The sequence below is a fragment of the Saccostrea cucullata genome, unplaced genomic scaffold, assembly GCF_032062105.1.
Source record: "Saccostrea cucullata isolate Sc308-1 unplaced genomic scaffold, CSIRO_AGI_Scuc_v1 ctg183, whole genome shotgun sequence".
Taxonomy (NCBI): Eukaryota; Metazoa; Mollusca; class Bivalvia; order Ostreida; family Ostreidae; genus Saccostrea; species Saccostrea cuccullata.
In genome coordinates, this window is record NW_026929981.1 from 536744 (window position 1) to 560842 (window position 24099).

At 30.5% G+C, this 24099-nt stretch overlaps 3 protein-coding genes across 3 annotated transcripts; all 3 read left to right on the plus strand.

Moving 5' to 3' along the window:
* The first annotated feature begins 1665 nt into the window (after nt 1-1665).
* On the plus strand, nt 1666-7834 carry LOC134282632 (uncharacterized). The gene is made up of 4 exons (XM_062765031.1): nt 1666-1817; nt 5218-5320; nt 6819-6976; nt 7520-7834. The coding sequence occupies exons 1-4, from the start codon at nt 1742-1744 to the stop codon at nt 7801-7803; spliced, it is 621 nt and encodes a 206-aa protein (XP_062621015.1). The 5' UTR covers nt 1666-1741; the 3' UTR covers nt 7804-7834.
* A 6501-nt stretch (nt 7835-14335) lies between these two features.
* Nucleotides 14336-19370, plus strand: LOC134282633 (uncharacterized). The gene is made up of 4 exons (XM_062765033.1): nt 14336-14439; nt 17373-17457; nt 17654-17814; nt 18721-19370. The coding sequence occupies exons 1-4, from the start codon at nt 14376-14378 to the stop codon at nt 19014-19016; spliced, it is 606 nt and encodes a 201-aa protein (XP_062621017.1). The 5' UTR covers nt 14336-14375; the 3' UTR covers nt 19017-19370.
* A 1759-nt stretch (nt 19371-21129) lies between these two features.
* Nucleotides 21130-23443, plus strand: LOC134282634 (uncharacterized). The gene is made up of 4 exons (XM_062765034.1): nt 21130-21250; nt 22267-22327; nt 22586-22743; nt 23083-23443. Exons 1-4 carry the CDS (start codon nt 21190-21192, stop codon nt 23373-23375), a joined length of 573 nt encoding a protein of 190 aa, XP_062621018.1. The 5' UTR covers nt 21130-21189; the 3' UTR covers nt 23376-23443.
* The last annotated feature ends 656 nt before the right edge of the window (nt 23444-24099 follow it).

Here is a 24099-nt window from a genome sequence, read left to right on the forward strand (position 1 = left end):
AAAACATAACATTGCATTTGAGCATCATTTTACGTATTTGTGACGCTATAAGCGTAACGTTAAGTATCACCAATACCGTAAGCGACGTCTTACTATTACGTCGCATCTGTTTGCTTTGCTCACAATCTGTAAGGTTAAATTGGACATATTCCTCTGTTTAAGGAAAACGTTTGTATATTTTAGACCCATCTTCCGTGGGGGATCATGATTTGAACAAAATTGAATCTTAACTACCTGAGATGACTTCTATTAGCATGTAGATATGACCCGAGCGTGGATTTGCTGTACATGTATTTGACCCAAACAAATTAAATATGAATTCTTATGGCTTTACTGTTCTTCCATCCTTGTTATTAATATACTCTCATGCAAATTTAATGTAACATGGCTTGGTTGTTCTTTTTTTAAAAGGTATTTTTAAAAGACTTTTCCTAAATTTTAATAAGACAAAGTAGCCTTAACTGGTTTTTGATTTTAAAAGGTTATAGAATATATTAGAGAATGACAAGTATGACAAAATTTTGACAATTTTTACGAAAAAATACAAAAAATAATTTTGAAGTACATGTCACTAGACCTTTAAAGTCAATATGTTCACATATTTCAAAGTTAATTTGGTCATGCAATACCAAATGAGAGTATCTGACGGAGAGAACTATTTTCATGTCATGCACCTTCTTAGGTTTTGTGAATCTTGTTCTTCTCAAATATTGATATTAACAATATGACCCACAAAACTTTAAGAGGGGGCGACTGAGGTTTTATTGTGTGAAAACTACAATAACGAAACTCTTCATTTTTATGCCATATATAACTTACATAAACTTCAGTATACATGATAGGTTTGGCGGAAATCTACCGTCCAGGTATTTTAAGGAACCGTCTTAAAATACAGGTACATTTACTATAGGATTATACATGAAATTGCAATTTAAAGCAAATTATACAAATACTACACTGAACTTTTTGTTCAAAGTACAATGTTTGATGAATAATACTATATTGTACATTATATGTAAGGAACACAAAATTCTACCGTCTTGTTACCAGAGGGGGGCATCTCAAAAATATAAAAAATTAACGAATTTTCTTGTTTTTATGGAGTACAGAGCATTACAAAATATGACGGGTACAAAGGATTTGTATAAAACATAATAAAAAAATGGAGATATTCTCAAATTTCTATGATTTAAATTTCATCTGCGTATATTTATTACTTTTTCTTTAATAACATTTTTATTACCCCTTCCTTGAGCTTAAGTTTATCAGAACGTCAAAAACACACTGTAACGACGTCAACCTACCTATAAACTGCAAAATCGTTAAAAATCAGTTATATTAAATTTTAATTACAATTTTAAACCTTTAATTTCTTAATTTTGTTAAATTTCATTATTTAAGCGAAAAAAGTTGCTTTAAAACAATAAATACGCTTTATTTTACTTTGATGCGCGAAATATTGCACAATGAAAACCACAGTAGGCCCCCTTTAGATATTGTAACAATTTTAAAAATTTTAAAATGGTTGGTGATTAATTTCTATGCATGTACATCTATATACAAATTTAAAAATGAGTAATATCAAATTTATGACGGAGGGCATCAGTTTACGTTGTTGCTGTTGTTATAAAATAATAACATCCTATATATCATCACACGTAAATGTTCAATGGTATATGAACCTTAAATCAATCAGATTGTAAACTGTCTGATAATTGTTTTAATTTGATTGTTAATTAAGATGGTGTGTCTACAAATACGGATGAAGGGGTTTATATTCACAGTCCTCTGTTTGGGATATCTATCCTTTTTACAAGGTAAGTGATGCTGGATTGAAATGTGACTATTTTCCCTCTGATAAAGGAAGACAAAAAACAAAAGCATTGGTTTTAACTGAAAATTTAATGGAAGAAAAAAACCGAACCAGTGACAAAGTCTAGGTTACTTAATTTCAATACTGATTCATTCTTATTTAATAATTTTAATCATACTAGTACATTTAATTTTTAAAATTGATATAATTCCATTATTTAATTGAAAAAAAAAATCATAAAAATCGTGAAGTTGGGTCTTAGAGACATTTGAAAAGATTTCCATACAAAAGAAACATGACTTTGAAGTTTATTTCAATAAAGGGTGTGTTACAGTTTTTTTTTTATCCCAACTCCTTCCAGTTTGCATTTTTTTTTTAAATATACATATGTACATGTACGAAGATCACTTGAAGCCGTACATAGAAAATGCGCCATTAATTTTTCAATATATTTAGTAAAACATTTGTTACGTTTTTGTAAAATACTGAAATGCCTGATTTCTATTTAGTTATTGGTTTTTTTTTTCAAACCGACAGGGTATACCCATTGAGAGTGCTCCTTCCAGGAAACCACTTGTACATGAATCACCATCTCTAGGATCTTATGAATACTTATACGTTGTTTACTTAGTACATAATCATAGTTTATTTAATCCGTCTTATCAGTCTCATTGTACATGTATTATGACAATGCATTAATATTTGGAATATTTTATTTTCAGTAGAGTGGAAATAAAGTTTTAATTTTAAAGATGTCTTCATTGATAAGATACATGTAATACAAGTTAATTCAGAGAATTTGTGTCCCCCGCTTAGGGAAAAAGTAAACCATGCGCAGTTCGGGGGTCGGGGGGGGCGGGGTCGGATCCCCCTGACTGAATTTGTAGAATTATTAAATGTATACTGAAGCAAATAAAATATGCCAATATGGATATAAAGATTTGATTGCTTATTCTTTATTATGTGTATAGAAGATTCTTATATATGGAATATTTATCACAATGTAATGATGATTTTATGAGTTTGTGAAAGCCAGACCTCATAAATTTTTCATTTTACATGCTGAAAACTATCATTTAGTAGAAAAAAAGTATTTCAGAAAAAAAGAAAGTGAACCATCCGATATTCGAACCCGGGACCTCTCACAGGTGAAGCGAGAGACATACCACTAGACCAAGGAACGCTTACGATCAGCGACAATTACATGCAAACATGAAGTCACATACATGTATATTGTCAAAAATTTTCACAATGCATGATGTCTAATTTAGCCTTTATTAAACAGTTCTAATAGTTGTAATAAGAATATAAAGTCCGCTGAGAACCTGTTTTATGCGTAATAACTCCCCTCATGCCCCTGTGGGACACTTTGAGAGGGTTGAGAGAGGTCCAAGGTAGTTTTGGTATAAAATTATATGTACATTGCAAAAGCTCAAAATTTTCTTGAAATTTGATCTTTTGACCTCAAAATCAACAGGGGTCTTTCTTAGGCCACAGGGAGTTGTTATGTAAAATTTCATTGCAAACGCTCAAAGGGTTCTCGAGATATCGCGCGGAAACGAAAATGTTATAACAGACAGAATATGCAAATTTATGACCTTGACCTTTTGACCTCAAAATCAATAGGGTTCTTTTTTTGTCCATAGAGAGTTGCTATGCAAAATTTCAATTCGAAAGCTCAAATGGTTCTCGAGATATCATGTAGAAACGAAAGCGTTACAGACAGACAGAAAGACGGACAGACGGACGGACAGACCCAAATTAATATCCCCCACTTTTCAAGCGGGGGACAAATATAACCTTATTTATGATATTGTGTAGTTTTCGTAGAAGGTACAGTCCTATTGATAAGATCCATAACTATTTCTCATTCAAGGGATACAAAATTTACAATATATATTAGGTTTAATTTACCTCGTTATGATCCTATATGAACCTTATACTTTAGGACTAAATTCTCCTTCAGTTATGATTATTTCTCTGTCACTGATTTACTGTCGGTTTCATTAACTTATAAAATTCCTGTCTTTAGCATTCACTCTAGCTATCTCTTCCAATAATTTTAATTTACTTGGTTATTATGCTGTCTATAGCTCTTATTTATTACCGGGGGATATTTCTCTTGTAGTTAATAGTGAATTCTAGGAACTAGTATTGTCCAAAATGAAGTATTTAATGGTCTAGATAAAAGAAGGTTTCATTTCAGTAGTTTAAGGACATATATATGCAACGTAGTTTGAACTTTTTTGTCCTTTCCCATCGAGTTGAAGAATTCCAATTCTTGAAGGAATTGTGTGCTATATTTTAATGTCTATATATGGTGTTGAACACTTCTTTCAAAACAATTTTTGATAAAAGATTGTGTAGAATATATGCTCAGCATTTTTTAATATAGGAGACTTTTGAAGTCAAAAGGTCAAACTTCAGGGTCATAAATGTATACATTCTGTTTGTGTGTAACACTATCGTTTTCGGGCGATATTTCAAGAGGATTTTGAGCTTTTGCAATGTAATTTTATACCAAAAGTCCCTAGGACCTCTCTCACCCCTCTCAAAATGTCCCGCCCCGTTTGTTTTATTAGTATTTATTGTATTACATGTCGCTATTTTTAGCACAGGGTTATTACGTATAAAACAGGTTCTCGGCGGACTTTATATTCTTATTACATCTGTTAGAACTGTTTAATAAAGGTTAAATTAGACACCATGCATTGTGTAAAATTTTGACAATATATCGAACGTGAATATATACATGTATGTAACTTAATGTTTGTATATAATTTTCACCATGTTAAAGCGGCTCCGTGGTCTAGTGGTATGTCTATCGCTTCACATGTGAGAGGGCCAGGGTTCGCATCCCGGAAAATCCAATTTTTTTTTTCGAAATACTTTTGTTTTACTAAATGATAGTATTCAGTATGTGAAATGAAAAATTTATGAGATCTGGCTTGTACAAACTCATAAAATCATCATTACAGTGTGATAAATATTCCATATAAAAAGAATCTTCTACACACATAATAAAGAATAATCAATCAAACCTTTATATCCACATTGGCATATTTTATTTGCTTCAATATACATTTAATAATTCTACAAATTCGGTCAAGGGGATACGAACCCACCCCGACCCCCGAACTGCGTATGGTTTACTTTTTCCCTAAGCGGGGGACACAAATTCTATGAATTAGCTTGTTATTACTTGTACTTAGTTTAGTTTTAACGAAGCCTTTTTCCTCCTACAGTTTGATTTATTCTTCATTTTCTACAATTTCTATAATAACTGTCCTGTGCTTATGTTTACTTTACTGGGTTGTAGTGCAGTCTTTTCACTCCTACAGGTTCTATTCATTCTTCATTTACTACAATTTCTAAAATCACTGACCTGATGTTTACTTTACTAGGTTGTAGTGCAGCCTATCGCTCCTACAGATCTTATCGATCCAGTTACAGTTACTACTACGATTCCTACAGCTATTACTATTATTCATCTGGAACCTCTGAAATGTAAGTATAAATTGTAGGATCCCTGTGCTCCCCCCCCCCCAATGATACTTAAATACATACATTCCCCACGCCACGATAAAGCAAAGTCGAGGCTGTTTGTCTTCATTGATGACAGCTGCTTTTTCAATAAAAATAGTACTCGTAAATCCTTATAAATGGTCATTTAAAAAATAACTTAGTAAACATCGTTAACATTCTTCACACAATTCCTGTGAAGTTGTTATTAAAAAGACGTTACAGTGTTTCTAACCGACAATATTTATGTGTTTTCGGAAATACACTGTAAAAAAAGATAACTAGTTAATGTCACGAAGAAAACTAGTAGATTCACTGTCCATACAATCACTGCCTTAATAGTAGTTTTACCAGATATTGGTATATTTTTAAGATTATAAATTTGAATTGCAGAACTTTCATTAAAAATCGCTCCACAACTCACATCTTAACCAGTAAACTGAAAGTTTACTAATCACGACCAACGCTTTCAAACACATTTAAATTCATATATTGATGGCATACCAATTTTATCATTAGCACAACTTATTTCATTATTTTTTATTCATATGAAGCAGAATTTATTAAAAATCGCACACATTATAAGACAACATATGAATGTGGCTTTCAATTACACATTTAGATAATTATATTGATGGCATATGATTAATTAACAACATTTATTTCCATTCAAATGTCGAAACGATATCCCAGTGAGCATGAAAGAGATATTCTACAAGAAAAACACAAAGGTTATACATTTAAACGTGCTGACTTCAACTTTTAAAGCCCCAGCTTCCCTTACTGATGCAGCAATATACCCTTATTCCCCACATATGGGGATTTTCTCTCAGTTGATTCGATACTCAAGGGCTTTTTATTTTTACAATATACCCTTATCCCTTACATATGGTGATTTTCTTTCGGTTAATTCGATACGCAAGAGCATTTTCAACGTACAAATAATTTCTAAAACATGACAAACAAGTTAATGAAAGAAGATCCGAAAACTAAAACAAGTCTGCCAATAAAGGAAAAAAATAAACAAATTGTCGGAAGACCTAGTCTGCAATTACTAAATTGATGTTAAATGAATGTATAACATGTATAACACCTTTAATATCAACTTCAGTACTTGAGCTTAAAATAAGCGATTCTGTTGATGACCAAAAGATAAAAAAAAATTCCGGGTTTCATTTTTTTTATTGAAATAGCTGTAAGGTTTAAATGTTAAAAGGCTCAGTTTTAGTTAATCATGAGAAATGCTTGTATAACATGTTTTTTTTATTACAAAAATCAATAATTGTTAAGTTAAAATCATTAATATACTGTACCCATAATTCTGGAACGACGGCGGGTGTGACCGGTCGGTAGGGGATGCTCACTCCTCCATGCAACCTGACCCCAACTATGATATTTTGGAGGTCTATGATTTTGAATACTGTTCGCGATATCCATATGTTTCATGTTTAAGCTGTATCCTTTTGTTTGTCTTTGATTTAAGCGGAGGAATTATTGGTGGAAGTATTTCCGCAGTTATCTTCCTCGTTACTGGAGCGGTGTTCTGCTGTTGTTTCTGTAGATACCAGCAAAGGAGAAGGCAAACAACTGGCACAGTCAGATACCTTAACTCTGGAACAACCAATACGGCCATCATAACAAGTACGTTGACTATTATTGTACGCTCTTTATTAAGTAAAGTTTCCCTTTGTAAGCCCGCTTGGATAGGTTTATATTTGCAACAGCAGCGAATTCTAAATAATTTAGTTGCGTATTTTAGGGCAATTCCATTTGTCTGCAACACATTTTTAAGGTTGAATTAAGACTTTACTATACTCTTACCTAAATAAAACAAAATATAATAAATTATCCTAAATAAAACTAGTAGGTGTTTTGATCAGGTATTTTGATCATTATTCCTAAAAATATATTTAATTTCCCGACACTAAGAAAGATAACTCATTTCACTCTTTAATCATCTCAATTTAGTTAAAGTATATGTATGAAATATATATATAAAATACATGGTAACTTTCTTGAAAAAGAAGCGATATTTGGGCGAGGGTAAGAAAACGTGATAGAGGGAGGCGAGGCTTGCCGAGCCCTCTTACGTTTTCTACCTGAGCCCAAAAATCGCTTATTCAAGACAGTTATCATGTATTTTGTTTATCCTGCAATTAATAATATTATTTTTTTCCATTACAGCAAACACGACACCGGGCGTGGTTTATCCTCCTCCGTATCAGAGCGGTCCAGCATCAAATGTTCCTGTCCTCCAACCTGCCACCGGACAAACATTTGGTCCACAATATAACGAGCCTGCCCCAGCGTATGATTCAGTTTTTGGTCCAAATGGAGGAACAGCTCCGCCCTATCCGTCTCCAGAGAATGGGTTGAGCCTTAATGCCGATGGGAACAAAGAGTCGCCTTATCCAACATTGCCACACAACAACCTTGGTTCAAATGCATCACCGCCTTATCCGACATAAGGATATCATGGAATTTTTTATACTTAAAAAAAAACACCTTGGATCCAATTTATTAACATGGGTTCCTATTATTTTATTCTTTGAGTTTGATACACAATTTTTTCCTTCAGAAGGTTGGAGAATTAAGGTTTCTGATATATTATAATACACTGAGTGGCCAAAAGTATTGCAACAAACATGGCTGACGTCATGCATAAGACAAAAACGATTTTTTTATAAAATAAAAGTTATTTGTTGCATAGCCTTTTTGGATGATAAACTCGTAGTCTGGAAGGAATTGAAGCATATAGGCTACGAATGTACGTCTGGGAGAGTCCATTCCAGATTCTAGTAACTGCAGCCACCAAGTCGACTTGTTCTTGTTTTGAATGTTGTCAATCTCACGGGATAGTTTGATTTTAATACAAAGACATTTTCGATTATATTAAGGTCTTGGGCAGGCCAGCTAAATTTCTGAATACCGTTGTCTCGTTTCCATGCATCTTTAGACGCGTGTGGTGTTGCGTTATCATCTTGGAAAATAAATGTTTCCAAACACTTTAGCAATAACTGGCCATAAGTGAATAGTTGGCTCAACTGGGAACATCAATACCATCGTAGGTAATACAACCCCAAAACATACAACTTACTTTGATGGGCGTTTTTATGGAACGCCAAATTAACATATATTCAAATATTTGTACCTATCTTCAAATATTTGTACCTATCTTCAATTGAATTGTTCTTTTCATGAATTGCTTTGTAAATCAATTATAATCTTCAAATGAATTAGAGATAGGTACAATTCAATTATACATGTACCTATCTTTAATTCATTTGAAGATATACATTGATTTGTAGTGTACAAATGCAATGAATTGAAGATAGGTATAATTGATTTAAAGATGCAAAATGAAATTTTTAAGACATTGGCAATATCAACTACTCCCTTTATCATACGTCATTTCCGATACGTCTCAGCTTTAAATCGGCATCTTCATTTGGCTGCAATACAAGATATACCTACATGATATACATGTGTATTTTTATAAGTATATGATGCTTTTTGCACATTTTTAATTAACCTTTATTTTTCCTTTCATCCTTGTTGTCGTTGCTCTGTAGGTTCTGTGTGTCTCCCTCCATACTCAATATTGTCTCCAAGGGAGCGTTCATTATTTAGCAACAACATAAAACGAATTGAACCTAGGTATAATTGAATTGTACCTATCTTCAAATCATTTGTGGATATGTCTTAATTAAACCTATCTTCAAATCAATGAAACCTATCTTCAATTGAATTGTACCTATCTTTAAATCAATTATACCTATCTTCAAACGAATTGGAGATAGGTATAATTAATGTTTTAATTGAATTAAAGATGCTTGTAATTCCATTAAAGATTATAATTATTTGTACCTAGGTATAATTATTTAAAGATAGGTATAATTATTTATACCTATCTTTTATTCAATTGTACCTATCGTTAATTGAATTGCACCTATCTTTAATTCAATTTTTTTTCAATTCATAAAAAATTATTTATTTGAAGATAGGTACAAAAGAATATATGTTAATTTGGCGTTCCATACGTTTTGTTTTGACTAGATTTGTCCATAAACTCACAGAATTATTTTGTCCTATAACTACCTGTGTTTTGTCCGAGAATATGACTTTTTGTGATAAAATGTCTTTTAACCACAGTATTCTCCGTTGACGGTTAGTTTTACATATTGTCAACGTTTTTTGGATTTTACCCCGCCTGTATCCTTCTTGATGCAATCTGCGTCGAATAGTTCTAATAGACACGTTTGTTAGTTCATTTCTGTTGCTTTTCCATGAGATTGTCGGCGATTTGTTTTCCAGAATTCGATTGATCACCCCTCTCATCTGTCACTGTGGCCTTCCACTGTGTGTTATATTTAATGGATTCCCAATGCTTCAATTATTTTATTGTTGTTAAATCCCCTAGAGTTTAATAGTACGATCCGCTCCTTTAATTCAGTTGACAATTCTCTCTTTTTCTTCGACATTATTTACGTTCACGACACAGCGGAAAGCGCCTGCTCAAGTTAAAACTTAAACGGTCTAGAATATATGTTTATTCACATTTTTTTATATTCCAAATCTATATATCAATATTGAAAACAAAATTTGAAGCGAGTTAATCTTGATGACGTCAGCCATGTTTGTTGCAATACTTTTGGCCACTCAGTGTAGTACCTTCTGGTCTTCAAAGATTTTTTTTACACTCGCTGTTTTGCAAGTTTGGTGTATTTCGATCCTATTATTAGGTTTATCTCAACTCAAGGTCAAAATTATGGTACAAGTTGTGGAATGTCTTGTTTTGTCATATCTTTAACTACTGTCTCCTGAATAAATGTTTCATCATCCATAATAATAAATGGCTAAGTGGTAAGTGAAAATTATATTATAAAGGTCATATTACTAAAATTTGTCTTCATGTTCTTTTCATGTGCTTTGTTTTGTAATTCAACAAATGAGAATACATTGTTAGCTTGAGATACTAGTCACAGATGGTGTGTTGAATTTAAGACGAAAATGCATAAAATTTTTTTTCGACTTTTTCTGTTGAGCTTATACATTCTTGTCTTTGTTTAGGAGGAATGCCAAACCAGTATTTTATTTCACAGATCTTTTAAGACATCCCTTATTAAGTATGGTTTTAGTATTGAAAGGTTGGTATTAGCTTTTAATTACTTTATGCTGTTTTTGCATTTTTTTTTCTCATGGAAATAATGTTTTAATTGCAAATAAGATGCTTTACTGTTTAATATTTGTCGTTATTACTTGTAAAGAAAGACTGGAAAGACATTCTAATTTTTTTAAATAAAAAATTATTTATGAAAAGATAAAGCATATATTTTGACTAGTGTTATGAAGATTTTAACCATGCGTAGGTCTAAAATCTAAAATATGTTTATATATAATGTGATTTAAGGTCACACGCAACGTAGTTTGAATGTTTTTGTCTTTTTCCATGGAGCTGAAGAGTTCTAATTCTTGAAGGAACTGTGTGTTATATTTTAACTTCTATATATGGTGTTGTACACTTCTTCTATGACAATTTTGGATAAAAGAAACATCTAGAATATATGTTTATTTTTTTTATATATACATATTTCTTTGTCCAAAAAGATATCAAAAACTCCTGGTAATGCATGCTGATTTTTTGTCTATGAACATCTGATTTTACTATAATCTGAAATTAAGAATATCTTAAAAAATTATCAGTAGGTAAGGTACGTTGCGTATGTCCTTAATTTTATAAATAATTTTTGGTAAAGAATTTTAAATGTTTAAAAGGATTTTCTTGACATATGTTATTTGATATTAATATAATGCATTTATTAACAGAAATATTTTAACATTAAGCATCTTATTTGCGAATTATATTCATTTTCGTTTTCAATGAAAAGAAATCTTATAAAAGATATAAGAGCTCATTTTGGCCTTTTAAGGCCGAAACCCTAACTTAATAGGGATGCCTTAAAGACCTATGGAATAAATTTTGAGATGGCATTCCTTCTTAAGTCACAAAGATTTCCCGAATGTTTGCTACATTCTTAGGATTCCCTTTGTTAAAAAAAAACTTACTTTAAAAAACTAATAATTTTTAAAATGTCATGACGACAAAAAATTTATTTATAATATTTGTCCAGCTCAAATACTAGTAATCAAATTACAATTTAAAATTAAAACATCTAATGTTACCATTATTATTTTTGCATATTTAAAAGATAAGGTCATTTATAATAACTATTGAGGCTAAAATATTGCCCGACTAATGTTTCAGTAGTAATAGTACGATTATTAGCGAAAACCAATACATTTTTAAACGATTTATATACTTATACATGTATACTTCGGTGTTATTCAACTGGGGAATACCTAAAATAGCATAATTATACTCTTGCAGAGCAGCCGATCGTTATCTCGATATCTTTATTTTTTGAAATTTTAAAAAAAGTAATTCAACACTAAATAATTACCTTCCTGATTTCTATACGACGCAATTTTCCACTCGGTTTCCGATCAGTTCCACCCATTTCCATTCCTCGTTATTGTGTTGAAAGGTTTACCTGTTTACAAAGTTTATGCATCATGGGTTTTTTTCCATGGTGTTTCCCCTCGAAATTTGAATTTTAAATTTATGTTCTATTAATAAAGGATTGCAATAAATAGTTGATAATTTCTTCATTAATTGGATATGCATATTATATATTGAACAGCAATATAAAAATTAGACATTTTTAATGTCTTAAAATTAATAATTGTAAAAATGTCTTCACTTCTAAATAATTGATCAGAAAATCCTAAAATGTTACGAGTATGCATGTCCGATAAATACATCAATATTTTCTCCACTATCTTTAAATCTTTGTTCTTGAACAGAAAAACTACTACCCGAATATTTTATATGTATATCTTTATATGCTGTACCGATTGTTGTTTGTAGAATGACTTAAATCATTAAAAAATCTTTTAACGGAAAACTTATAAAAAAAAACATTTTGCAAGCATTGATAGATACAACAAATCAACCTATAAAAGAAAAAAAGATAAAAAACGGTAATTTAGCTCAAAAGTGCATAGAGACCAAAATTTACTTTTAAAAAAGCAAACAAAGACCTCTAAAATAGCAAAGATGGACCAAGTTCCATTTCTAATTAGAAAAAGGTATTAGGTGCTTCAATAATCACTTCCTGCTTCTTTGTTGTTGCAATTTTTGGCTTTTAAAAATAAAAAGTTCTTATGTTTACATTTCCTTTTTCGTCCATCAGAAGAAAAGATAACTTACACCATTCTGGTAGTAACATATGCACGAAAATTTGATAATTTAATTCTGGTTGTAACGCTGTATTTGATTGGATAAAAAATTTACTTTATAATGTATAAAATGGGTTGCTTACGTCACAATGACTTACGTCAAAAACGTATCAATCCGCCTGACGTTACATTCAAATTTGTACAAATTAAAGTCATTTTGTTAGAACAATCATCTTTTTTTCTTACATTAAATGAATAAAAATTAAATTATAAGCAATGAATTTAATAGCTACCCATTTTGTACGGTATATAAACTGGGTTGGAACAGTTTACGCTTTTTTATAAACCGTAAACTGCCCCAACCCAGTTTATACCGTATAAAATGGGTAGCTGTTAAATTCATTCCTTAAATAGATTTGATAATAATGATTTTTTTTAATATGCTGTCCAATTATGGCTAATATATATATTGATATACATGTACATATAATTGTATTTTCAAAGTCGAATGATGTTGCTTGTTTGTTAATTGAATTAGCGATACACATGTCATGTATGATGCAACCACTTTTTATCAAAATCATTAAAATAAAGCTCGTGATGTTTATGAAAGTAAAATACAAGTAATTAAGTTTTAGCGCATATCATTTAATTTTTCATTCTCGGACTCACATTTTGCATCTTATGCGATCCAGTCTATTTTTTTTCTCCTATCTCATTTAATACTGCCTTCACACTAAGACATTGACAAACTGGACGATACAAATATTCAATAACATTTCAAAGTTCCAAGCGCCATTTCGCAACTCAAAGAACAAACTTCGTGGAGAGATTAGCGTTATCTGTAAAATTGTTTTATTTACCTGTCAGACAGGGAAGGGGCAGGGGGCATTTTATTTGATGTAATGAAGATAAAATCCCAATAAAGTCAAACTTTCAATGTATTTCACATTTAAAAAATGATAACAATACTGCCTTACACGTAGATAATAATTGCAAATGAACAGTCACCATTTTGCATTATAAGGAAGAAAAAGAATTTTTTAAAGTATGTAAAAGCGACTGTAAATGCACATTAGTACTCTCCTCTATTTTATGTGAATGAAACGTTGATGACATGGTCTATGAATGTTTTGTTTGTTTGTTTATTTGCAGATACCTGCACTGTTATAGGTAATTTTCTTATTTAAAGAATTCCAGAAATAATAACAATAGCTGTGTGGATTGTCTTATTTTAACTTCAGAAGGATTTAGTTAGTAATATGATTTTAAAAACTTGAAAATATAACTGGTAAGAATGTTTTGTTTATTTATCATAACTATATATTTGTCTATATCTCGTCTTTAAATCTGCACTGTTTATGGTCATTTTCTTTCAAAAGAACCCTTGAAGTATTGGGCAGAAGTTATGCGATTTGACATTTCACTTAAAAAAAGGTAAAGTAATTTTTTCAAAGTTTAAACTTAACTCGTAAGAATAATATTCCATTTGTTTTATATATAAACTATAACGACTCGATATCTGGGAATATAAAATGGCAATATGACAAAGAACAGGCGTAATTACTTTAGATATCATTTCAATACCCCCAATGTACATTACTCCTAAAACTGTAAACAACATGATTGCGAAATACCCCGCCATCTCTCGAATTTGGAAATTTTCCATCCGGGTCTCTCTCAGTATAAAGGTGCAAACAAGTACATATAAAGAGAAGTTTCACTTTAAAACTTGAAGTATAAAGTCTGTCACTTAATCAAATTAGTTTTTTGACATTTAAACCTAGGTCCAAGTTAAAAGATGACTTTAAATAATTCATCATATATTTTGTCAATTTGTTGGATTTGTCTTTTTCTTGCTGAAGGTATGTCGTATGACAATTTTCATATATAACCGAAAAAATTGAAATTTCTCATTCATGTACGTGTTAATAGATGTGCTTGATATTTTCGTAGCAAATACGTAGATGGTTTACGTTATATCTGTTTAAAATCAATCACTAAACCTAATTTTGAAATTTACATCAAATTATAAAAACTGCATATATTTATATATCTATCTATATGGATGTATCTTTTTTCTCTATCTTCATTATACATGTATATTTATAATTTTTCAAAAAATGTATTGAACTGTAAAGTTGCAGTCTTTCACTTTTCTCCAAATTTTGTGGCTTATTCAAACACTTAACAAGTTTTTATTTTAAAATAAGAAAGGCTCCTGACGAAGACAATTATCTGCTTTTTATTAAGAGGGGAAAAATGTTTAATTTATCTATAATCAATAAAGTATTAAAAATGAAGAGAAAAATGAGGATTGCGTAATTAACCTGATTTCTATTTAAAACATATTAACTATGAAATCATACATGTATATTGTTTTTGGCAGTATGAGTCGGTGCATGAAATTGAGATTTTTAAATAGTGGGGAAAGTGGGAATCTCCATTTCACCTTAATGATGGCTTCTTGTAATAAAGTATTTATGTGGTGTAATAAAGATTTATCTCGTGAAAGATACAGATACTCTTTATAAAAGTGATTAATTCACATTAGTTGATTAAAAAAAATAGTTTCTTTAAGTTTTATTTGAAAAATTATTATAAATATTATTCTCCTAAGGTTTGCATATTTATAATAAATATATTTCATTGCATTCAAACGTATTTTCCAAAGAATTGTTTTTTTGAAAATTTTAATATCTTCTAGCATCTATTTTGTTATTTTTCGTAAAGTGTAGAAAAATGAATAAAAACCTAAGGAGTGTGTGATTAACCTAGTTGCTATAAAACAATTTTAAAATAACTATGAAAACATCTATTGTTTAGATCAGTGAGAAATGGTGAAATTGAGTTTTAAAAAATGAGAATAGGTGGAGGACACGTTTGTTTTTCCCCCTTGATTACAGCCCCTTTTAAATACACTTTTATATGAATTTATATAAAACAAAACTAGGGCTAGCTATTGGCCCTAGATTTCGTATTGCGATATTTTTAACTGTATTGCGATATGTATTGCAACATTTTCAATGTAATTAAAATCGCATTTTCTTACTATATTTACTTTAATTTACATGCAGAATGTACATACCTATGATAAGTAACCAACACAGAAGAAAAATCTTGTTGATTTCATTTAAGTTATGCTCTGAAATACTCTTACAAACAACTTGTCTTACTGTTTGGCTGAATAACAAACCTTTCATAAGTCCATCTTTATATCTATCTAATGATAAAATTCCTTAATCTAAGCATATTGCCAATATATCGATATTACAAAATCGTATTGCAATAAGTATTTTTTGTCATTGTATTGCAATATATTGAAATATCGATATTTTTGCCCAGCCCTAAAAAAAAAAAAATTAATATTCAAACTTGATTTGCCAACAGTCAAGAATACGAGTACATATATCGCAAAATTACTGGTACGTGTTCTGTGCTGTCAGAGAATATTTAGCATGCACTGTAAATAAAATATAACGTGCAATGTACCCGTCTTTTTAGGTCACCTGAATCAATCAGGTGACCTATTGCTATCCGTTTTCGTCCGTTGTCGTCCGTCGTGTGTTAACATTTGAACATTTTCAGCTTCTTCTCTGAAACCGCTGAACCAATTTTAACCAAATTTTGTATACAGTATCTATGGGTGAAGGGGAACAAAAATTGAGAACTTCATGGTCCCTGCCCCCTTGGGGCCTAAAGGGTGGGGCCAAAACCACTAAAATTAATGAAATCTTTAAAAATCTTCTTTACTCCTTGACATCAAGCAGGCAAACTGTTAGCATGAATGTAATGTCTATAGAGTACTCTGCCAAAATTGTGAAATTCATGGCCCCAGGGTCAGAGGTTCTAGTGCTAGGGTGGGGCTCTATTGATTATATAGTGAAAATGCATGATTTCTTTGAGAATCTTCTTCTCTGCTACTGGGTATTAAATAAACTAACTAAGAACATAGTTATGATGAGCAAGAGTGCCTCTTCCAAAATTGTGAATTTTATGGCCATAGGGTCAGGGGTTCTGGTGTTAGGGTGGGGCTCTATTGATTATATAGTGAAAATGCATTAATTCTTCAAAAATCTTCTTCTCTGCTCCTTATAGTAAAAATACATTAATTCTTTGAGAATCTTTTCCTTTGCTCCTGAGTATTATGCTAATGATCCAAGTATATATATTTATGATGAAAAAATGTGCATCTAGCAAAATGATTAATTTCATGCCCCCTGGGTCAGGGGTATCGGGGGGGGGGTGTTACATAGTCTGAAAATAAATTAATGCTTTGAAATCTGCTCTTTGGTATTAATCAACCATTTATGATGATAAAATTTATGATTAAATTTCCAAAATTTTGAAATATGTGGCTCCAGGGTCAGTGGTTCCTTTGAGGCGGGGTGCACAACTGGTTATAAAGTGGAAGTGCATTTTCTCTGTGTTACTCGGATCTACTTCTGGGTATTAAGTAAATAGCATAGGCACCCCACGTTTATAATTATGATAAGCAATGGTGCCTCTTTCAAAATTGTGAATTTCATGTCCTCTGGTTTAAAACACAAACCAAATTCAATTGTTGGAAAGTTGTTACATGGTACTCAGTTGACCTATAAGGCCCATGCGCCTCTTGTTAGAATAAGAACGTAATTTGAAAATATTTTTCGCATATGATTAAAAAAAACATGAAAGGTTCTTCAACATATTTTCCTTAAGAGTGTTAAGGTATGACGCAATTTTGATTTTTATGAATATATACATGTATGATTTATTTTAACTATGTGGTAATGACTGAGTTCTTTTTCTTCCTCAGTTTGTGAAGCAAGATTCAGGGCGACCAGATTTCGGTTCAGGTACACCACTTACAGCTCGTATGGGAGTTATGGATCCTCGTCCAGGTAAGATACATATGTATACAGGAACATCTAACTTAAACGGTAGATCCTGAGAACCAAATTACAAAAAATTATACCGAGAGTTGAAAGCATAAACCTTGACTCAAAGACAATATTGCAAATTTCGAGTGATAATTAAATATATATCCATTTTATTTCAATTTATTGAAGCTAATAATTTGATATTTCTTTTTTTTAGTTTGGGTGCAGGAGCGATTGCTGGCATTGTTTCCGGATCTATCGTATTTACTATCATATTAATTTGTATCATCGTATGCTGCTGTAGTCGAAGTAAAGAGGGAGCGAACAAAGGGGTTGTTCTACAGTATAACCCCGCAAACAAGCAACAGATCGTCACATGTAAGTGTACACAAATACTGCTTAATCAAATATTTTCTTGGGGTCAAATTTTCGAGGTTTTGAGGATAAAATATTGGTTTGTTGGGATTTGATTTCGTGGTTGGAAAATGTTTAGTACATGTAGTAATGCACATGACATTTTACATGTCGTTGGTGGTCATAAATTTGTGCGTCTCTCCATACTTCCAAAACAACTAAAAATTAAACCCTATGAGAATTAGTAATTTCACATTGATTTTAAAAAATGCTTGCTTTGACTACCAATCCTTTGTGCAATTTCACATGATGTCAACAACAAAATAAATAATTTCTTGCATAATGTAAAAAATAAAACTTTTTTGTACTTGGCATTTGCGTTTAGAAGGGTTTGAAAGTGAAAAGTTGAAAGTGTGTATAGGAGAAGAGTTAGACTTGAGCAAGACTTGTACTTCACAACTTGCAAATTGATATGATGGTTGAAAAGTGGTAATCATTGTTACAACGTTTTAGCTTGTGTCATTCAATCATGTTCGAACAGACCTGAGGATAAAACAAATATTGGTAACATGTCAACTTCAAAATTGGTTAAAAAGAATTGAAATATAGTATTTTATTTTACTTCATATTTTTTACTTCATAGGCTGTGATTACTACATGTATGACTTAATTCCACATTGCATTTAAAATGATGGCTAATGAACAAACATATATTCTACAGATAACTTTAAGGAATCAGAGAAACCTATTATGAAATAATTTTGCATTACTAATTGAAAATGTCAACACATCGACCTTAAAAAGAACATATGCATTGAATAAAAAGATAGAATAAATAGAAATAAGTATCCAGTGACCGATCATATTTAACCATACGCAATTTTAGCATTGTTGATTTACTGTGTTGATATATGCTTTTCAATTTTACAGCAAATTCTATGGCTGGAGTTACCTACCCTTCAAAGGCATCAGCAAATATGGCTACTCCTGGAGTTAACTTCCCTTCACAGGCTTATCCACAAGGCGCTCAGTATAATACTGCATTTCAGTATGGAATACAAGACCCTAAACAGAGATATGATACATACTCTGGACAACAGTTTGACAATGCTCCACCATCATACAAATCTACAAACGGCCATAACAGAAGTGCTGTGTCTCCCTACCAAACACAAGGGAAAATGTTAGTATCGAACATAAAGATGCCTTCCCAACAAAAAGAATGACAAATTTGAAATACTTAATGATTTTAATTCTATTCAAAAGAATTATGTGTGTGATTCATAATTTAATTTTGCCATGTATACATTTGTGATTGTGAAAATCATATTCCTTTGTCATTATTTTAAACGTACATCCATGCAAATCATTTGTAACAAGTTGTATTTTGTGTTATTCTTAAACACAAATAATTGTTGTACGTTTTAAATGAATAAACAATAATGAGATATACATATTTATGGCATGTGAAATGAATATTTTTATATGTATAGATGGCTTGTCAACTTAATGTAAGTACCATGGAAGTCTATAGACAAGTGTGAAATAAAGATTTTTATTTTAAAATGTGCATACCTTTTCATCAATTAATTTTTATGTTAAACGCGAAGAACCCATAAAAAGGGAAATTTTTCTAATTATGATTGGTTGCACTGCCCTATAAAATTTAATGATATTTCTGAAAGAAGAAACAAGGAATGGTATTTGCATGGATGTGTTCCCATTTCGCCTTAACTATGAAATATCCGGTACATGTAAGAAAAGACTAAAATATACTAAGGCGAAACTGGAATTTTCTTATGATACAGTACTAGTTGTATAAACAAAACTTGTTAATTGACCAGATGTTTTTGTACTCACGAGTTTATTACTCAGTTCAAAAAATTATAGATTTAAGAATGAAAATTTTAGTGGTAAAAAACGAAATATTTGAAAATCTTGTTTTTCTTTTCTTTTTTTCGTTTGTATAATCTGTAGAAAAAATAAGAAAAACTTAGCATTTACACAGTGAATGAATTAATACATGTTATACTAGGTATTCAAATAAAAATAAAAATATTTTATGCTAAATATGTACTAGTATACAAACAATTTTTTAGACTTGAACAGGTGTTTATATAAGTTTCCATCTCGCCTTCATCCACCTGAAAGCTTGCTAAGGCGAAATGGGAATGCTAAATTTTACAGTTAAGGCGAAATGGGAACAAACCTTTACATATAGGTGTCTCAAACATGAGAACGACCCATTCATCTTGTATGTTTTTGGAAATAATTTCTCTTTTTTTTTTAAATCTCACTAAATGTTAAGTTTAGAGATACTTGATATATTGTATATACTAAATTATCAACGTTAACTGTATATACTACCATTTAATTTCTAGGTGTTTTTTTTTTTGGATATAAAACATATAAAACTTAAGTTTATCACTTTTTTGAAAAGTTGTAAAAGTTTCAAATCGATAATAGATTTCATAGTTATGAACAAATCATTCTTTATTCACGATTTTAATGTTTCTGAGACGTTAAGGAGGAATGCAACACCAAAATTTTATTTCATAGATCTTTAAGACTTCCCTATTAAGTTACGATTTAAGTATTGAAAGGCCGATAAAAGCTATTTTTTAATTATATATTTCTTTGATTTTTTTCATAGAAAATGAAAAATATATTTTATTTGCAAATAGATGCTTTAGTGTTAAAACTTTGCTGTTAATGAATGCATCATATGAATATCTAAATAAAATGTGTAAAGAAAAGCCACAGAGACATTTAAAGTGTTTTACAAATACAATTAATGCAAGTAAAACATTATTTGTTGATATTTTTTGAACAAAAAAAATTTCTCTCTAGAATTCAGCAATTTCATTTCAATGTATTTTAAAAATATGATTAAATAACATGTTCTCCCTAGTTGTGACTAGTTTTATGAAGATTTTGACAGTAGGTTTTAAAAATATTTCAAAATAATCTATTTTATTTTCATAAATAATTTTTCAGTAGAAAAAATTAAAATATTTACCAAGCCTTTCTTTACATATTTTAATAAGCATTTATATCATGTATTTCCAAGTATTTACAGCAAAGGTTAAACCATAAAGCACCATATTTGTAAATAAAACATTTTTTTTCATTTTCACTGAAAAAATGCACACAAAAAAACTTATAAAATCATTAAGAGCTAATACTGGTCTTTCAATACCGAAAACTTAGTGTAAAAGCCTGTCTTGAAGATCTATAAGATAAAATTCTGGTGTGGCATTCCTCCTTCAGAACAGACGCACCCATTTGTTGTGGGTTTAATATTTAGTAACACATTAACGTGTTGACAAACTTCATGCTTCAATTATTTAAACGAGAAACTACGTCTGTTTAAATTACTTCCTCGATTGAACACAGAAGATGGCTCAGGACAAATCAATATCGTCAATTATTTTATGGATATTCCTAATGTTGATTGAAGGTACCTATCAAACTCGATGTTCACATTTTCTAAATTTATTAAGCACTACGTCTTATAATTAGTACTATTTAATTGGAGTCTTCTTCCTTCCGAGAGTAATGATATTCCTTCTACAGTGGAAGTTTCTGTGTTCTTCTTTATCTAAAATTGCATTTTTTATAAGTTTATTAATATTTCAATCTATTTCATTTATCTAATAATTGATTTTTTTCTAAAAAATAAAAAATACCCATTTCCTCACATGAAAAGAAAGTACCAGCCCCCAAATTTATCTTCTATTAATAGATAAGAGACGAAGAATTCAAAAGAATTTAAACTCTATAAATAAGATTCCAAAAAGTAAATCAGTATTAAAAGAAGAAAAATTTTTTTTTGACAAATATAAGGGGAAAACACCTACAAGATAATAACAATATCATAAAGGATATATTGCATGGCACATATACTTTTACAACGACTTTCTTCACACATACTTTTACAATGATTGTTTTGAATTTCATTCATGTTTTAAATACCTTTTCTCCATCGAAAAACTCTGTCACTACAGTGACCTATATAATGACAGAAATGTGTGTAGGAAAGGGAAATTGAAAATTTTCTACAAATGTATGTCAACCTAAATATACTGAACTGTAATGGACTTGTCTGTTTTTGTTTGATCTTTATTTTGTTTAAAATATATGATTATTGACTTAAGAATAGGGATGTAAATTTTAACTATTTGTTGAAAATATTTTAAAACTGAAAAAAAATACTTACACATGAAGGGTTGCGGTTATTCGACTTTTTCCCTCGGGAATATATAATCTAAAAACAAATGGAAATTTTGAATCATGCATTTCTTTGTGCCTCTAATGTTTATATTTAAGATATGTGCTAAACGAATTTTTAACCGATTTAATCTCTCTAATATTAAATTTCATATTGATTATATTATAAGTAAATAAATTAAATATACATGACTAAATTGTATTATATATTTTTAAAAATAAATATGAATGAATTTGTTTTAACAGACTGTGATGGGAATTACAGATATTATAGTCCATACATGTATTCATACAAAAGCTATTATAGGTAAGTCAAATATATTTTTAAAAATCTAGACTTTAGTTATACATTTTGAGTATATTAAAATTTTTATGAAAACGGGACTTGTGCTAAAATCATGACATCTGATAACACATAATTAGTTTGTAATGGGTAATTTTTGAGAGTTGGTGCCATTTTCAATATCAGTATATAATAAGAACCATCAGTAAGGATGTCAATATTTGTTACAATATTGATACATAGAAATACATTGTTTATCAAACAGTAAATTGTTATTTTAAGCTCCAGTGGCGGATCAATCGCAGGAGTTATTGGGTTTTCTATCGTTATCATTTTAACCATCATTTGCTGCTGCCTCTGCTGTAAAGGAAAGAAAGAAAATGCCAACACTCGTGGTGTGATGTACTTGAATACAGGGACCCAACAACGGATTGTGACATGTAGGTTCTTGTACTGAAAACCATTTTTTACGAATAACTTCTTACTGTATGTCTGTATATGTCTATAGTCTATACAAACGTGCAACTTGAGGATAACTGCAATTCTTTCCCGCTCAAATCTGGTAACTGAAAAGTTTTAAGTGAAAAACTAGTGTAAACAAGATGTATAAATACGAAAAATATTTTTACCTACAGGACGTACCACAAATTATGATTCATCAAAATACTGAATTTCAGATTAAATTCTCAAGATGTAGTTATTTCAATTCTGTCACTCATAAGATCTGTTATGAAAATTAATAGCAATTCTAAGTGAAAAAATGTTCTTTATTTTTACAGCAAATACAAACTTTGGGATTCACTACCCAACACAATCCAATGCTGCAAATTCCACTGCCAGATTTCATTCCCCTATACATCTTTCTCCATGCAATGGACATTTTAACAATGCCTTTCAATATGGAAATGGAGTGCCAAGCTACAAGCTTGGTGCGTTACCTCTGCCACCGTATACAAACGAACCTGCGCCATCATATGAATCAGTGGTTGGTCAAAATACAGTGATGTCCCCTCCTTACCCTTCACAGGAAAAAGGATCCAACATGACAGATCCCCCTCCATATAAAGCTTAACATATAAATTTTAAATGAAAGTTACAACTGTATGAGATATACTTACATGTATGCAAATGCTTTTGCATTTTAAATTATAAAGTATAACGTTTTGCATGTATTTTTTTTTATTCTTCTTCTTGAAACTGTTCAAGATGTATACAATTTGATTTCCTTCTTGTTATTATTTCTTTATCAATAAATTTTAAAATAACATAAATGTGAATGATATTTCCCCTTCGTTAGATACATGTTCATATATAACAAAGAACATTATATCTAATAGTTTATCTTGAATTCGATTAACAAGAACATGTATTTTGCAAATTTTCGTTGCAAACATACAGAAGTGGCTGCTTCAGAGATATTTTTGATGTTAAATGATTTGTTTGGTGTTTTTTTTTGTATTGAATATTACGTGCGCAAAAGACGAAAAAGCTTCTTTCAGAGCTGAATGATTTGCTCTGTTTTGTAGATAAGTAATGCTTACTCTGTTTTAAAAAAAGATGGGTGAACAAGGAATACAGACTGTCTAGAGTGTCAGAATTATAAAATCATATCCAGTTTGTGAATTGTGACTACATATTTAAATGACATGTTACTGAAAACTTTTCCGAGGAAAAAAAATGTACAGAAATTTTTCTGTTATTTAGAATTAATACAGAATTCATGGGTTCAAACCCTAGCGAGAAAATTCCTGATTTTCATATGAGTTAGGTACACTTTAACTTCTACGCTACATACA

Bases quoted from the DNA above. Each gene is read 5' to 3' on its own strand.
- LOC134282632 (XM_062765031.1), top strand. From the start codon at position 1,742: ATGGTGTGTCTACAAATACGGATGAAGGGGTTTATATTCACAGTCCTC. The intron at 1,818-5,217 runs GTAAGTGATGCT...TTACTTTACTAG, and splicing joins ATATCTATCCTTTTTACAAG to GTTGTAGTGCAGCCTATCGC. The intron at 5,321-6,818 runs GTAAGTATAAAT...CTTTGATTTAAG, and splicing joins TCATCTGGAACCTCTGAAAT to CGGAGGAATTATTGGTGGAA.
- LOC134282633 (XM_062765033.1), top strand. From the start codon at position 14,376: ATGACTTTAAATAATTCATCATATATTTTGTCAATTTGTTGGATTTGT. The intron at 14,440-17,372 runs GTATGTCGTATG...TTTCTTCCTCAG, and splicing joins TTGTCTTTTTCTTGCTGAAG to TTTGTGAAGCAAGATTCAGG. The intron at 17,458-17,653 runs GTAAGATACATA...TCTTTTTTTTAG, and splicing joins AGTTATGGATCCTCGTCCAG to TTTGGGTGCAGGAGCGATTG.
- LOC134282634 (XM_062765034.1), top strand. From the start codon at position 21,190: ATGGCTCAGGACAAATCAATATCGTCAATTATTTTATGGATATTCCTA. The intron at 22,328-22,585 runs GTAAGTCAAATA...TGTTATTTTAAG, and splicing joins TCATACAAAAGCTATTATAG to CTCCAGTGGCGGATCAATCG. The intron at 22,744-23,082 runs GTAGGTTCTTGT...TTATTTTTACAG, and splicing joins CCAACAACGGATTGTGACAT to CAAATACAAACTTTGGGATT.